We start from the raw sequence: 14,278 nt of genomic DNA on the forward strand, positions 1-14,278 counted from the left end.
TTGGACAGGGCCTGTGGGGAGAAGTTTTGCAGCCTCTCAGGAGCTCCACCCAGGGTCCCGTGTCATTTGTGGGGGTGCAGACGCCTATTGTCCGTGACGGTCACCTCGGGCAGCAGCATAGGTCACCACTCTGAGGCTCCTGGGGATGTCTGTGCGCCCCTCGTGGCGCCTGAGCTCCCAGCTGGCCGAGGTGCACCCAGACACGCGCCCCGTGCCAGATCTGTCCCGGGACGCATCTCCAGACGGGGACCCGCTGGTCCCCAGGGCATTGGTGTTCCTGCTTCCTGCGGCCTCGGCCACATCGCTGGCCTTGTTTCCTTCCTGGTGAAGTTAGAGGTTTCTGCACGGGTACTGGGTGACCCCTGTTGTGGAGATTCCTCCTCTGCTCGGCGTGGGGGGGGTTTGCACGTCTGTGCACCGAGGTCCTCCAGTCTTTACCAGTTCGTGCAAGTTGTCTCCCAGCAGATACGAGTTCACACATACCCGCTCTGCTCCACGCGTCTCCTGTTTCACTGCGCTTTTTAAACAAACGTCAGCTTGCTTCTGTCTGGTTGACTGAGGTTTTTTTTTTAACTTTGATTTTTTTTTCCCCCAGTCTCTTAATGTAGACCATCACTTCCCCTCTTTAGGAACATGTCTCTCTCTTTTTTTTCTAAGTTTACTTAACCTTTTAGTTCATCTGGAGTTCACAGCTCCTTCATGGGATAGCTTCCCGGATGGCTGGTCCCCTGCTCCCATCCTGCTGGATCGGGCCACACCGGGCCAGCTCAGGGTTCCAGAGCGCTGGGAGCTCAGGGTTCCAGAGCCTGAGAAGCCCCTGTCCCAGGAGCACCTCCAGCCCCGCCCCCGACGGGCACGGCCTCAGCTGTCTGTGGAGACCAGAGCTGGCCCCAGCTCGTTCTGACCTGGCTCTCGTGGGCGCCCACTGCTCATAGGCTTTGTCATTTTGAGCGATGATGCCGGGGGCGGCCCTTGGAGGGTGGGGCAGGCACGCAGGGCTGCAGCCCGGCACCCTGGGCGGTGCTTTACCGAGGTCTAACGGCTCCAAGCCCACACCGTCCAAAACAGGAAGGGCTTCTCCCTGCCGTTGTGGTTCTGCGTGGACTGTCCCCACTGGGGCAGTTTGGGGTGGATCCCACCCTGCTCCTCTGCTTCCTGCCCACCCTGCAGGAAATCGCCGAGCTGTTTGTTGGGTCCAGACTGAGTGCTGGTGCCCGGGCGTCATCTTGAGTTCTTGGGATCGTCTGGCTGGATTGGTTCTCATTCCCATCGGTGTTCATTCTGTTTCAGAGGTGGAAGGTGGGGCTCAGAACCGTGGGAAGTGGAGGGCTTGAGCCTGGGCGTATTCAGAGCCCCTGCCCCATGGGGAACCGGGGCCTCTTGCAGACCTTGGGGGCCAAGAAGCTGTGTGATGGGGGCTGGGGCCGTGGACTTCAGTGTGAGGTTGGCTGGGCATGCAGAAGGCTGCCTACACCCCACCCCTGGGCTTTCCTGGGGTTGGGTCAGAGATGTGGGGAGCTGGTGCCCCACTGCATATCCGTTCCTGGTGTGCCTGCCCGCTTGACATACACGTCTCCTCCATGCCAGCACGCATCACCCCCTCCCCCTCCACCCAGCATGACCCCACAGCCGGCCTTTGCCGCCCTCGCTCCAAGCTGGGGGGGTTCTGTACCCGCAGCTGGGCTGTGCTGGGAAGACCTCTGGGACCCAGCGAGGCTGAGCTCTTCCTGAGCTGAGTCAGGGCACCCAGGCGGGTAGGAAGGGGTTTTGGGCCAATGGGGCAGCCTGGCTGTGTGCCTGGGAGAGGGGCCAGGCGTAGCAAGGGTCAGGGGTCAGAGGGACTCTGACACCCAGAGCCCCAGCGTTCTAGCGGCTGTCCCAGGCATGCGTGTGGCTGTGCTTCCTGACGGGTTGTGGGAGCTCAGGAGGGTCAGCCCTCCGCCCTTCTTCCCGCAGTGCCCCCACCCCAACGGGGTCAGCGGCTCCCCTGCAGCTCCAGGCTGCCTCCTCTTGGTGCTGGGTCCCACTGAGAGACAGAGCTCCCTTCTCCCCTGTGGGGTGCAGAGGGCTCAGTGACAGGGGTCTGAGCTCAGTGACCAGCCCAGCTGGGTGGGGCTGACCGAGGCCCCAGCCTCGCGGGTCTGTGGGTCCCTGAGTAGCAGGCCTGGCTGCTCCCCGAGGGCAGGGCCGGGTGGTGGCCCTAGGCTGGGGCCTGGAGCTGTCTAGGGGACAGTGTGTCGGCAGGCGGTCGGCCGGTGACTGACTGTGTGACCTTGCCCCCCCTGCTGTCCTGCAGGGACCCCGAGCGTCATGTTAAGGTGAAGCAGAGAGGCTCAGTGCTGAACATGCTAAGGAAGCTGGACAAAATCAGGTTCAGAGGTCACAAGAGAGATGACTTCCTCGATCTAGCCGAGTCTCCGAATGCCTCGGACACTGAATGCGGAGACGAGATTCCCCTGAAGATCCCTCGGACCTCACCCCGGGACAGCGAGGAGCTCAGGGACCCTGTGAGTACCGAGTATCCCCCCGACCCCGGCCGCATGGCCCAGGTCTCTGGGCCCCTCGCTGGGACGCTGGCACTGTCCCCATCCTCAGGTGCCAAGCTGAGCGTGGCCTTGGGTAGACCGTGACCTTCCCGGCTGGTCAGACACAGACAAGGCTGCTCCCCATCTCTCCCCACCACCCCCAGCCTCCCTGGTGGGGGCTTGTGATCAGATTGAGGGTAGTTTGTCTGGCAGCGGGATTTCTTTTCCTTCCTTGGTTTTTTGGGTGATTGGGAAACTTTTCATGCAGAAGTGATGCCAGGGCCCCAGCCTGACCCCCGGGAGTCTGACGCCCGGGAGTCTGACGTAGGGGCTCACAGGGCGATGTCTGGGAGCCGTTGGCCCAGCCCGAGGGCAGCACCTTCGGGCACCTGGCCATCCCAGGGTGCGTGTCACTGCCCTGGCAGCTGGCCGAGCCCAGGCTGGGCCTCGGGAGCCCAGCTGGGCCAGTGGCCCCTGTGGGCTGGTCGTGGACGCCCTCTCCGTGGCTAGCAAATCTCCTCAGTGGGGCTGGGCAGCTCTGGTGTGAGCAGGCCCTGGTGACTTCTGGAAGCTTCTGTTTGGTCAGTGGGCAGGCAGCTGGTGGGGCAGGCTCCCCCAGCCCCCTCCCGGCCAGGGGTGACGGCTGGCTCCCCGCTGTGGGGACAGCTGCCTGCATCTCCCCATCGTCAGGGAAGAAGCCCAGAAGCCCAGAAGCCCCCTGCCCCGCTAGCTGTGGGTGACCCCGCCCGCATGGACCCCAGGGCTGGTGGCCCCGCTGTCCCTCCCTGAGCACCTGAGCTAGGCTTTCCTTGCAGGCGTGGCTGTGAGTGCCCACTTGCCTGGCCCTGTGTATTATTAATGCTTCGTAATAGAACAGGGACGGCTTGCTTGCTTATGGTGGCAGTGAATAATTTATCGGCACTGCCTCCTCTAAGAGCCGGCATCTGATCAGGCGGGCTGGAGCTGTGGAGCCCCGAGGGCTGCGCCCTGCCTGGGCATGGCCTCTGTTCCCTGCAGAGTGGACAGCTTTCCCCCCGCCCCCAGGTCGGGGGTGGGCTGGGGCCTCACTTGCTGTGTCTCCTGGTAGGCTGGCAGCATCTACCAGGTGGGACGCCATGGGGGTCACAGGCCTGTCCTGGGAAGAGGGCGCCCCCTGTGGCGGTGCCGGGTGAGCCCGGGGCTGTGAGTACAATGACTCTCCAGCCCACCTCCCCAGTCCCGAAGGGCTCGCTCTCGCTCTTTCTCAGCGGGGGGCGGGCCAGCATCCCACAGCGGGCCATGCTGTCCTCATCACCTCTGCCCCGGGGCCCTGGGTCACTCCCGCGAGCCTCATGTCCACACAGCCTGTCCTCGTCACCTCTGCCCCGGGGCCCTGGGTCACTCCCGCGAGCCTCATGCCCACACAGCCTGTCCTCGTCACCTCTGCCCCGGGGCCCTGGGTCACTCCCGTGAGCCTCATGCCCACACAGCCTGTCCTCGTCACCTCTGCCCTGGGGCCCTGGGTCACTCCCGCGAGCCTCATGCCCACACAGCCTGTGCCACCGCTGCCATGTGGGCAGGTCATGTGTCGTCCTGGTGGAGATGACCAGCACCTCCCGCGGGCGCGCCCCGTGACCTCTGCTGTCCCCCATGACCTCTGCTGTCCCCTGAGGGGCCTCGGCTCTAAGCCGGCGACAGCTGTGTGATTCCAGCCTCCCTCAGACCCGGGGGCCCCTGAAGGGATCTGAAAGCTCTGGGACAAGTTCCAGATGGGCTAAGTTCCAACCGCTCGGAGACCGACCCGCGTTTCAGCTCTCTGAGGACGCGGGCTCACGCGCCAGGGGCCACCCTGCCCGCCTCGGTGGGGATGTTGCTGACATGGTGAGCCCGGCATCCGGATCCGTGTAGGACCACCTTCCCAGGCCGGCCTCTGCCCTCCACCCTGGGGCCACCATCTTGTCCGCCAAGGCCAGGGATGGGCAGGGGAGGGGCATGGTCGTCTGCAAGTGAGTGGGTGAGCAGGGCGGAGAGGGGCCCTGCCTTTCGCCTGCTGCCCAGCCCTTCTGTGCCCACCCCTGCCAGGCCCACGGGGCGGGCAGATGAAGCCGGCCTGGCCCCTGCGGCCTGGGAGCTCGTGCTGCGGTAGCCAGAGCAGCTGACAGTCCAGGAGGTCAGGGGCCGGGACAGGGCAGCCCCGGGTGAGCCTCAGCGTCTGCTTCTCCCTCCTGGGCTGTGGCCCCGGGTGAGATGAAAGCGTGCGGGAGCCGGTCACGGACCCTGTCCAGGCTGCGTGTCCCCTTCCTCCCCTACCCCGTTTTGGGAGGGACCCGGGGTCAGATGGCCCTGTTGCGTGGTGGGGTGCCATTGTAGGGTGACCAGGGGAGTTTGCAGGATGCCCCAGGCAGGCCTGGCCGCACCGATAGATGCGCCCCTTGCCAGCGGGCAGCGGCAACCTGTAGCCGGAGCCTGCCCTCAGCCTGGCGGGACAGCGGGGGTGGCTTTAATGAGCCATACTGTGGGCCAGGACAGGGCCCTGTTTGGAGTTCGCTCCCCTGGGAACCTGGCACGCGGATGCTCCCTCCCTGGAGCCCTGTTGCTGCGGCTCCCCGGGCGCCAGCCTGGCCCCCTAGGCGGGAGGGCACCAGGCCCCGTGGCCGGGCCACCCTCCTGGGAGGTCACCACGCAGGCCGGGACAGGCTTCCAGAGTTCCTGCCCTCTGTGGCCTGAGAGCTGTGCTGTGACCCATCCGGAGGCTTAGCGGCACGCTTGTGGCTTTAGTTTGTCATTTCCGGACGTTGGCCTCGCCGGGGCCCCGAGCGTGTCTGCCTTGCCCGAGATGTCCCTTCCCCGGCAGGTGGAACTGAGCTGAACTGACGCAGGGTCTAACACAGGGCCAGCGCCTTCCTAGGCCGGGGGGCTCTGGGAAGCAGCCTTTCCAGACCGCGGGGACCTCGGGGTACCCTGAGGTGCCAGGTGACGAGAGAACCAGGGGACGTGGACCCAGGGTGCTTCCAGGCAGCTCTGAGCTCTTTCTTGGGGTTCTCCTTCTAGGCTGGTCCAGGGACCCTCATCATGGCTGCAGGAGTCCAGGACTTCAACCGGACAGAGATCGATCGCTTGAATGAGATCAAAGGGCACCTGGAAATCGCCTTACTGGAAAAGCACTTCTTACGTGAGTGCCTGTTGCGGGGGTGGGGGCCGCGGGCCGCAGGCGGAGGGGACAGTCTCGCAGGAGTGCAGCCGGGTCACACAGGGGTCACAGTGGGCGCTGCCAGGCTAGTGGTGGGGACAGGCGTGGCCCCACGTGGACGTCCCCACACGGCCCTCGCCTCCTGAGTCTGAATCCCGTCTGCGTGGCTGCGACGTCTTTACTTTCTAGGACCGATGAGGGCAAGGAGTAAAATGTCCCCGGAAATTCTCATCATTTCAGAGTCTGGCGCACCGCTGTGGTTAATCAGGGTCCATCAGAGGTTTTTTGGTGGGGGATTCTGAAATCTCCTGTCCTGTGTAGTTTGCTCATCGAGGAGCAGGTGGGTCTGGGTACCTGGTGGTTTTGGCCTCTGGGCAGTGATGGAAGTAGAGACGGTCCCGGAAGGGCCTCCTTCCAGAGCCAACCTCACGTGATGTGTTGCGTTTGCTCCCCTCTCCACCCCTCTGTCCTCCTTCACAGACGAGGAAACAGAGGCTCCGGAGCCGAGGGCAGTGGCCCTCCTGGTGGGTTAAGTCCTCTGACTAGTGAGGGAGTTAATCCAGGCAGACTCACCCTGAAGCCCACGCACGTGGCAGGCTGTTTTCACGGCTGACACCAGTGTGGGGCTGATGCTTTTAGGGGGAGAACCACAGAGGGAGAGGGAGTTAGCTTCGCCCCTTGTGCCCAGAGCCCGCGCGTCCGAGTCACGAGCAGAGAAGCTTGGGCCCTGGGCGGAGGGAGGGTGCAGGGCAGGGCGCCTCCCTGCCAGGTCCTGCCAGGGTCCCTCTGATGGGTGGGCCAGGCATGCGGTGCCCTCGTCCTCTGTCCCCACATGCCCTCTCCCGTGTTTGTGCTCAGCGTGGTCTGAGCTCCAGCCGTGGGCACCCCAACTCCGCAGCCCGAGTCACCCTGTAGCGTGCGGGACCCCTGGCCGGCACATGCCCCGGGGGAAGGCTGGGGGCTGGGCCCGCCTTCTCCCCCCGGGAGGTGGGCCGCGTGGCCCTCACTGCCTCTCCGTGCACTGTCCTGCCACCCAGGTGCCGCCCCATCTTCCCCCAGGCCCCCCTTCCTGGTCATTGCCTCCCTGGGCACGCACGTGCGTACAGGGCCTGGACTCCATCTGTGTGCCTGCCTGCACCCCACCAGCCAGCGCTCGCCCGCCTGCAGGGTCTGAGCCCCAGGTCTGAGCGCTCGGTCTCCCTGGGAGTCTGAGGTTGTGGCCGGGGAGATGGGGCCAGGCGGGGTCCGCGGGTGCTGCGGACCGAGAGGGGCCCGCCCCGTGCGGTCTTGTCCCCATGACCTCGGTCCGTGCTGAGCTCCCCCAGCACGGCCGCATGGACGGAGGGGCAGCCAGGCCGTCTCTCCAGAGCGGAGTGGGCCTGCCACGTGGTGGCCGTGCTGGGCGGCTCCGGTGCGCGTCTGTGGGCAGTGCTTTGCGTAGTTGCCTTTCGTGGGCCCAGCGGAAGAACCAGCAGAGCCAGGTGCTCCCCAAGGCAGGGAGGGCCTGTGAGCATCCGCCTGGGAGGCGGGCCGCCTGCTGGGGTAGGGGCAGCGGGAGGCCTCCAGGAGAAGGGGTTATCAGGCAGGGTGCGGGGGGAGCGAGCGTCCGTCAGAGAGGGGGGGCGGTGCACGACGGCTGTGGCCCCCAGGGAGGCCCGTGGAGCAGAGAAGAGGAGAGGCCGCCTGGCCCCCGATCGGCTTGCTCGGGCCGGCCCTGTGCTCGGTCCCGAGTGTTTTATCAACAGGGCGAAACGCCAGGTAGCTCGTGTCATGGAAGTGAGAGCTCCACTTTGACGGCCTGGGGCAATGACGATGGGCGTTTTTAAAAAGGATCGTTTCCTTGGCTGCACTGGGCCTCCGTTGCCGTGTGTGGGTTTTCCCGAGTGGTGGCGAGCGGGGCCTCTCTGGTCTCAGTGCGTGGGGGGTCTTGCTGCAGTGGCGTCTCTTGCTTGGAGCACAGGCTCTGGAGCACAGGGGCTCAGCAGCTGCAGGGCCTGGCGTGCCAGATCTCAGTTCCCATCCAGGGATCAAACCCGCGCCCCTTGCAGCGGATGTGCGGAGTTCTAACTGGACTGCCAGGGCAAACCCTGGTTATGTTTTACAAACGAGTTAGGGCTTGCCTGGTGGCGCAGACAGTAAAGAATCTGCCTGCAATGCGGGAGACCTGGGTGTGACCCCTGGGTCGGGAAGATCCCCTGGAGAAGGGCATGGCAGCCCACCCCGGCGTTCTTGGCTGTCGAATCCCCACAGACAGAGGAACCTGGTGGGTTCCCCACAGTCCATGGGGTTGCAAAGGCTCAGACATGACGGCGACTAAGCACAGCCTTGCATCACAACTGAAAAATCAAGTTTTCCTTGAATAGCATCAGATACCCAACTGACACTCAAACTTCCCCAGTTGTCTGGTCATTTTTAGGGCAATTCTCTGAAATCACACAGGGTCTGTAAGCTGTGGTTGGTAGGTGTATCTTGCCCACCCTGGACCTTGCTCAGGGCATCCCCACGGTCCCAGCATGTGAGCCAGCGTGTCCTCTGTCCCTCGGTGGGGGTGGGGTGATCTTGGGGAAGGCCCCCTCCTCGGTGGGGGTGGGTGGTGGTGGTGGATGGATGTGGTTCCCTGAGACAGTTTCTCTTCTGTATCATGACCTGGTTGTCATGATGGCTTCCGTCCATCATCTCATTAGAGGTTGTAGATGCTAATTTTCAACTTCCGACATTTCTTTCTCCATTTGTTAACCTATGTATTACTGAAAACTTAACTCCTTGGTTGCCCGGAAACATAGTTTGTATGGAAAGACAGGAGGCGTGCTGAATTTTCCCCTTCACATTCCAGCTTTCAAAGCAACGAGTTGATTCTCTGCTTAGAGCGTCTTGGGCTTTTGCAGGGGGGTTTGGTGTCCTCATGAGACCGGACCTTATAAATATGGCTACGAGTCTTAATCGCCATGGTCCCGTCTCCCTGGTGCTCAGATGGCCCCACCATGGGCTGGGTTTGGTGTTTCCTCAGGATGAGGCTGAGGTCAGACTGTCCTCAGCACATCTGACCAGGAGGTCTGGGATGTCATTTTGTCCCCCCATGCACACTGCCGAGTTCATTCCAGAATTAGACCCAGTGTTGCGGTCGTCTGAACTCTTTCCACGTTTCCAGAGTCAGGGTATAGTCAGAAACGTCAGCTATCTCTCCCCGGGGCCCTCGGTCCCTCTCTTGCCGTGAAGATAACCAGTCGTCTTCTAACCATACAGTTCATCCTTCCATCGGATTTTTATAGAAGCAAATATGTCCGTATCTGTGCCCCTTAGATCGGCTTCCCAGGTGGCTCAGTGGTAAACAGTCTGCCTGCCAAGCAGCAGACACAGGTTCGATCCCTGGGTCAGGAAGATTCCCTGCGGAAGGAAATGGCAACCCACTCCAGTGTTCTTGCCTGCAGAATCCCATGGACAGAGGAACGTTACAGGCTGCAGTCCATGGGGTCACAAAGAGCTGGACACGACTTAGCAACTAAAGAACAGCAAGCGTTATCGCCACACTGAGGTTGCATCCTGGAGGTCCCTCTGAATGGTTCTCAGAGCTCTTCCGTGTTCCGCGCGGCTTGGCCCTGTGGCTGTGGTGTGGGTAACCCACCTGCTCCCTGCTCCTTGTTACGTGGTTACAGGTGGTAACTGCACCTTTCCAGCCTGTTAAGTGGTTACAGGTGGTTCTTAGCAGGAAGTCTGGAGTGTGTGGGCTGTGCGTTTTCCTCTATCCCGAGCATCTAACGTGAGGCCCTGATCAGAGCTCCATGCTTGGAGGGAGGCATTGCAGGGAAACCTGGTCAGAGTTGGAGTCTGCACAGAGCCTGTCCCTGCCTCCTGTCTCTCCGTCCTGGTACCCAGGGGAGCACAGTATGGAAGGAAGGATGTCAGCGCCCTGTGGACCCACAGAGGTGTTTTGGTGGCCTCTGAGCCTGCATCTGTGTGCTGGGCGGGCCACCCCGCCCGGGTCACCCCGCCCGGGTCTGCAGGGGGTGGTGGTGGCGGGGAGCTTTGCTCAGAGGTGGCCCCAGGCTTCTAGCTCCTGACTCAGCCCCGAGTGGGCGGGTGGCTGTGGACGTTCCACCATCCAGAGCTTGGCCCCCTGCCATCTGTAAGGCGCCTGAGTGGTCTGTGTTAAAGTTCCATTCAATTATCTGTAGTTCTTTCTCTCCAAAAGCAGACTTACTCTTCTCGGGGAGGAGGAAATAGCCCAGGTTTACAGCGGCTTTCTTCAGTTATTAAATATTGAAGAGGACAAGTGTTCCTGGGAGGAGATGGCGGAGGGATGAAGAATGGGTGCGGCGCACCCTGGCTCAGGCCTGGCGGCAGGAGGCTAAATTTGTTAAAGAAGCACATGAATAAATGAAAAGCCACCATCCATTTTCATTTCGGCCGAAATGCATTTCAGTTGTTGCTGTTGCTTGGGCACGGACACACGCAGACGCTGCGTAGTTTCTGAGCAGGGGCGTGCATTTATTGATCGCCTGCTGGGTGTGGGCTCTGGGAAGGGAGGTGCTCTCCATCGTCAGCTGCACAGGCCGGCGCCTCCCAGAGTGACCTGCACGGATTTGGGAGCTTGGAGGGAACTGCTTCTGGGACCTCAGGGTTGCCAGGCGAAGCCCCGGGGTCCCTGAGCCGGCTGTGGGTTCCGTATTGCCTAGCTGTTCCTTCTTCCTGGGTGGATGTGAGGGCTGTGGGCTCCTACCTAGATGGGCTGCAGGATGGTCCCAGGGGTGTGCGGCTCAGCCCTCGGGGCACCACTGTGGTTGTTCCTAGGGAGGGAGGCTCTGGCAGTGGGGGGCCCTTTGCCCCTGAGCCGTGATGCTCCCGGGAGCTCCCCTTCCTGCCCCGACAAGCAGTGGGTCCGTGTGGCTGGCTCTGACCCTGTGGGAGGGCTTCTAGGAGAAGGTGGCCGGGGAGGCGGGCAGGAGGGCGGTTATCAGCCTCCCGCGGCCTGCAGAGGCCCCCCTCTGGATGCCAAGGCTGGAAGGAAGGAAGTTTCTGGGCGCCAGTCTGGGTGATTCAGGCCGACGAAGCCCTTTCTCACCATTGAAAGCATCAGGGCTCGGGCCTGCCCGGTGTCTGCTGGTGGAGGCATCCGGGGCGGCAGCCGCCCACAGCCGCCCGGCGTCAGGGTCAGGTATGGCGTTGGTTGGATACGCCTGGACCCGCCCTGCAGATGTCTCTCTAGGGTTCTGTCTCTAAACGAACAACAAACCAAGAAGACCCAACCCTGCTCCTCCTGTTTATTCTGCGACGTTGAGCTGAGAGGATAAACTGTCCGTAGCAGAGGCCGGGTCCGACAGTTCTGCGTGGTGGTGATGCATTTATCGAGTGGCTTCTGCCCTTTCAGGAAGACAGCAGATGGGTGACCCAGACAGCCGGGAAGGGAGCACACAGATCAGATAACCAGCAGATGAAGACAAGATGAAACTGCCTGAGCATGTCACAGGGACCTGGGAACAAATGAAACGGGCCCTGAAGTGTCTGTGTCTGACCCACAGGGCCGGCTCTGAACTGAGAGCCCGTTTCTTGCTTACTCCCTGCGAATGTCCGGTCCTGCCTCCCCGCTGGACAGAGGCAAGCTGGCCCTGTGCCTGGCTGGGCACCTCCCCCGCCCAGGCCCCGAGGGCTCTCTCGGCTGGCAGGAGCAGGGTGGGGGGCTGGGCGCACACGTCCCCTGGGTCGGTGCTGGCTGCGCTCAGAGCCCCGGAGCCTGGATTGGGACCGTCAGGTCAGCCTGCCACCTCTTGCAGAAAGGCGGTCCCTGGTTCCTGAGAATTGGCTGCTGAGGGTGGAAGCACTGCCTGGGATCCTGTTCCAGCTTATTTTACACGAGAAACATGTTCACGCTCTGCTCCTTCACCCCAAGCCCCCGGTCGGTTTCCTAAAATGTGTCTGAGAGGCAGTGGTGTGCAGCCTGACTCGTGGGCGTGTCAGAGCGTAGAGCCACGCCGCCTGCTGGCTGTCGGCGTGATGCCAACACTTCGTGAACGGTGCCTCTATGTCCAGCAGCCAGTGAACGCTGGGGAAGATGCAGATGGAAGTTCCCCGGGAAAGCAGGGCCTTGGCCTGTGATGAGCTGGCTTCCCCAAGGGGAGAGGGTGCAGGAAGCCACGGGGGGTTGCCACAAGCACGCTCCCGGCTCAAGACCCCATACCTGGCGCTTTGGGAAGGCGTGGCTCTGCCACCGTCGGGCTAGGGGAGTGGGTGGGCTGGCCTGGGGGAGCAGGGGTTCGTGCTGGGAGGCTGGAGGCTGGGAGAACTCGAGGAGTGCTGAGGAGGGATGTGATGGGCAGAGCCTGGGACCCCGAGTGGGCTTCCAGGCGGGCAGCCTGCCACCTGACCACAGCCCAGAAACTGCGCAGCGGGTGGTCCCTGCGTTTGCACACCTGGCCGGTGGGAAGCAGATTTATTTAAGGATTATCACTGGATTTTTTATTTTTGGCGGTGGCTGGTCCTGTTGAATTGTGTGCCAAGAGGACTCTCGCTTGAGAGTTCTACTTTTACAGGTTTAAAAATAGCCTCGGAGCCGTGTTCCTTTCTTGCCGTGTCTTCGCCGGGGGCGGGGAGTGGGCTGGGCGTGGGCGGGTGTGAATGCAGGTGCCCCCCGCCCACTGTCTCCCCCGGGACGGGCCGTGGGGGGCTCCCTGCACACCCCGGGGAGAGGGGAGGCTGGACCGCGTGGGCGGGCTGCCCGGGTCCTGGTGGGCGGGTGCAGCAGGAAGCGCCCAGCATGGGAGCTGCGGTCCTGTGTTCCGGGAGCCACGTCTGGGGCTCGTTCTGCCTCGGCCCTTTGAAACTGGTGGTTTGTCAGGTGCCCTGGTGGGCGCCCCAAAGGCTCCTGTTGGAGCGGAGTCTGGCTTGTGTGTCCCCCGGGCTGCACCAAGGAGGCATTTTGGCTGGAGAAACCACACTTTCGGAAGTCAAGACGGCAACCTGTGCGTCTGAGGGTCCCTCTGGGCTCACACTGCTCCCCCCCACCTCCTCCCTGTTACATTCTCTGTTCTCGTGGGAGGTGGGCGGGGCGTGTGCCCCTGGGAGCCGGGCCTGGTTCCCCTTCAGAGCCTTGCACCTGGAAGCTGGCTTTGCTCACCTGTCCTGCTGGGTGGGGGCGCAGTGAGGAAATTACAGGGCCAACCTATCCCCCGGGTGTGCCTTGCGATCTTAGAAGGTTCGGGGCTTCTGAGTCATGTCCTGGGCGGGATCCTGGCTCCCCTGGCCTCCAGCAGACGTCCTTCCTGTCCCCCAGCCGGCCCTGGCTACTTGCCAGGTCAGCAGACAGCACCAGGCCTTGGAGAGGAGGCTGGGAGCCATGTCCCGTGACCCAGGCAAGCCCCGTGACGGCTGGTGCAGCGGCCTTCCCACCTGCCTGCCCGTGGCTCCTACTCCAAGGGACCCCCCTACACCTGTGACTGAGTCGCCAGCAGGTGTGAAGGTCCCTGTCCTGGCCTACCTGCGTGGCTGCAGAGGTGCTGAGAGGCTCACGAGAGCCGCCCACGGGCGGGCCTCCAACGGGACACACTTGTGCAAGCCCCAGGCTCGTGGCAGGCTGACTCCGGGACGCCTTCTGCGTGCGTGCTTCTCACTGTGACAGTTTGGCCAAGTCCACAGAAGCACCATCAGTGGGGTGTTTGGCAAATCCTGTTTTTGGGTGACGGGGACACACACCCAGAGGTGGGAGGAGGGGGCTGGCAGGGGTCCCCTGCACCCCCAGAGGCCATGACCTGCCGGAGGAGGGCTCTTCTTTGCTTTTTGGCCTCTGCTCGCCTTTTCAAGGCCTGGTGCCATCTGCTGACCTGGCAGGTGGCCAGGGCCGGCCAAGGGACGGGAAGGACGTCTGCTGGAGGCCAGGGGAGCCAGGATCCCACCTGGAACTTGACTCAGAAGCCCCGAACCTTCTGAAATCGCCAGATTCCTGGGAGGGGAAAGACCCTCTCTGGGCCAGATGGAAAGAGAGGGATCAGCCTGTCCTCCCAGGCCCTGCTCGGCCTCCTTGGCCCGCGAGAGCTGTGTCTATGTGGCGTCTGGTGGGCAGAGTCCCGGTGCCCAGGTCCTCATCGCCTGTGACAATGTCACCTTCTGTGACGGAAGGAAGGTTGCAGGCATGATTGAGTGAAGGGTCTGTGATGGGGATACGGGCCTGGAGTATCCAGGTGGACTCAGGCGTCACGAGCATCCTCAGGAGAGGGGGGCGGGGCGTCAGAGAAAGAGGAGGAGATGTGATGATGGAGTCAGAGGTCGGGTGGTGTCCCCGATGGCGGGGGTCACCAGCCAAGGAATGTGGGTGCCTCTGGAAGCTGGAAGAGGCCGGGACCTGAGTTCTCCCCCGGAGCCTCCAGAGAGGCCAGCCCTGCCCCTGCCTCACCTCGGGCCCCTTGCGCGCCGTTTCAGACTCTGACCACCGAGCTGTAAGGACACACCCTGCCATGATGTCGGCGGCGACTCCTTCCAGCAGCAGTAGGAAGTCAGCGTGGGGCTCTTTGAGGGGCTCCTCCCGCTGGCCCTGTGTGTGGTGTCAAACCTCCACCCCCCACCTACAGGAGACCCTCTCGGCCCCCTGATCGATGGA

General features: G+C 62.8%; 1 protein-coding gene across 2 annotated transcripts in view; it reads left to right on the forward strand.

Moving 5' to 3' along the window:
• Positions 1-2,330: 2,330 nt before the first annotated feature.
• GRAMD4 (GRAM domain containing 4) overlaps positions 2,331-14,278 on the forward strand; it is a 36,672-nt gene continuing 24,724 nt past the window's right edge. Inside the window, exons 1-2 of one of the 2 annotated variants that reach the window (XM_068970420.1) lie at positions 2,331-2,507; positions 5,556-5,676. In XM_068970420.1, the coding sequence (XP_068826521.1) occupies positions 2,346-2,507; positions 5,556-5,676 (283 nt within the window). In that variant the 5' untranslated portion in view covers positions 2,331-2,345. Of the gene's footprint in view, positions 2,508-4,680; positions 4,703-5,555; positions 5,677-14,278 lie in introns of those variants that run through there. The other variant, XM_068970418.1, reaches the window with a different exon arrangement.

Source organism: Capricornis sumatraensis, chromosome 4, assembly GCF_032405125.1.
Source record: "Capricornis sumatraensis isolate serow.1 chromosome 4, serow.2, whole genome shotgun sequence".
NCBI lineage: Eukaryota > Metazoa > Chordata > Mammalia > Artiodactyla > Bovidae > Capricornis > Capricornis sumatraensis.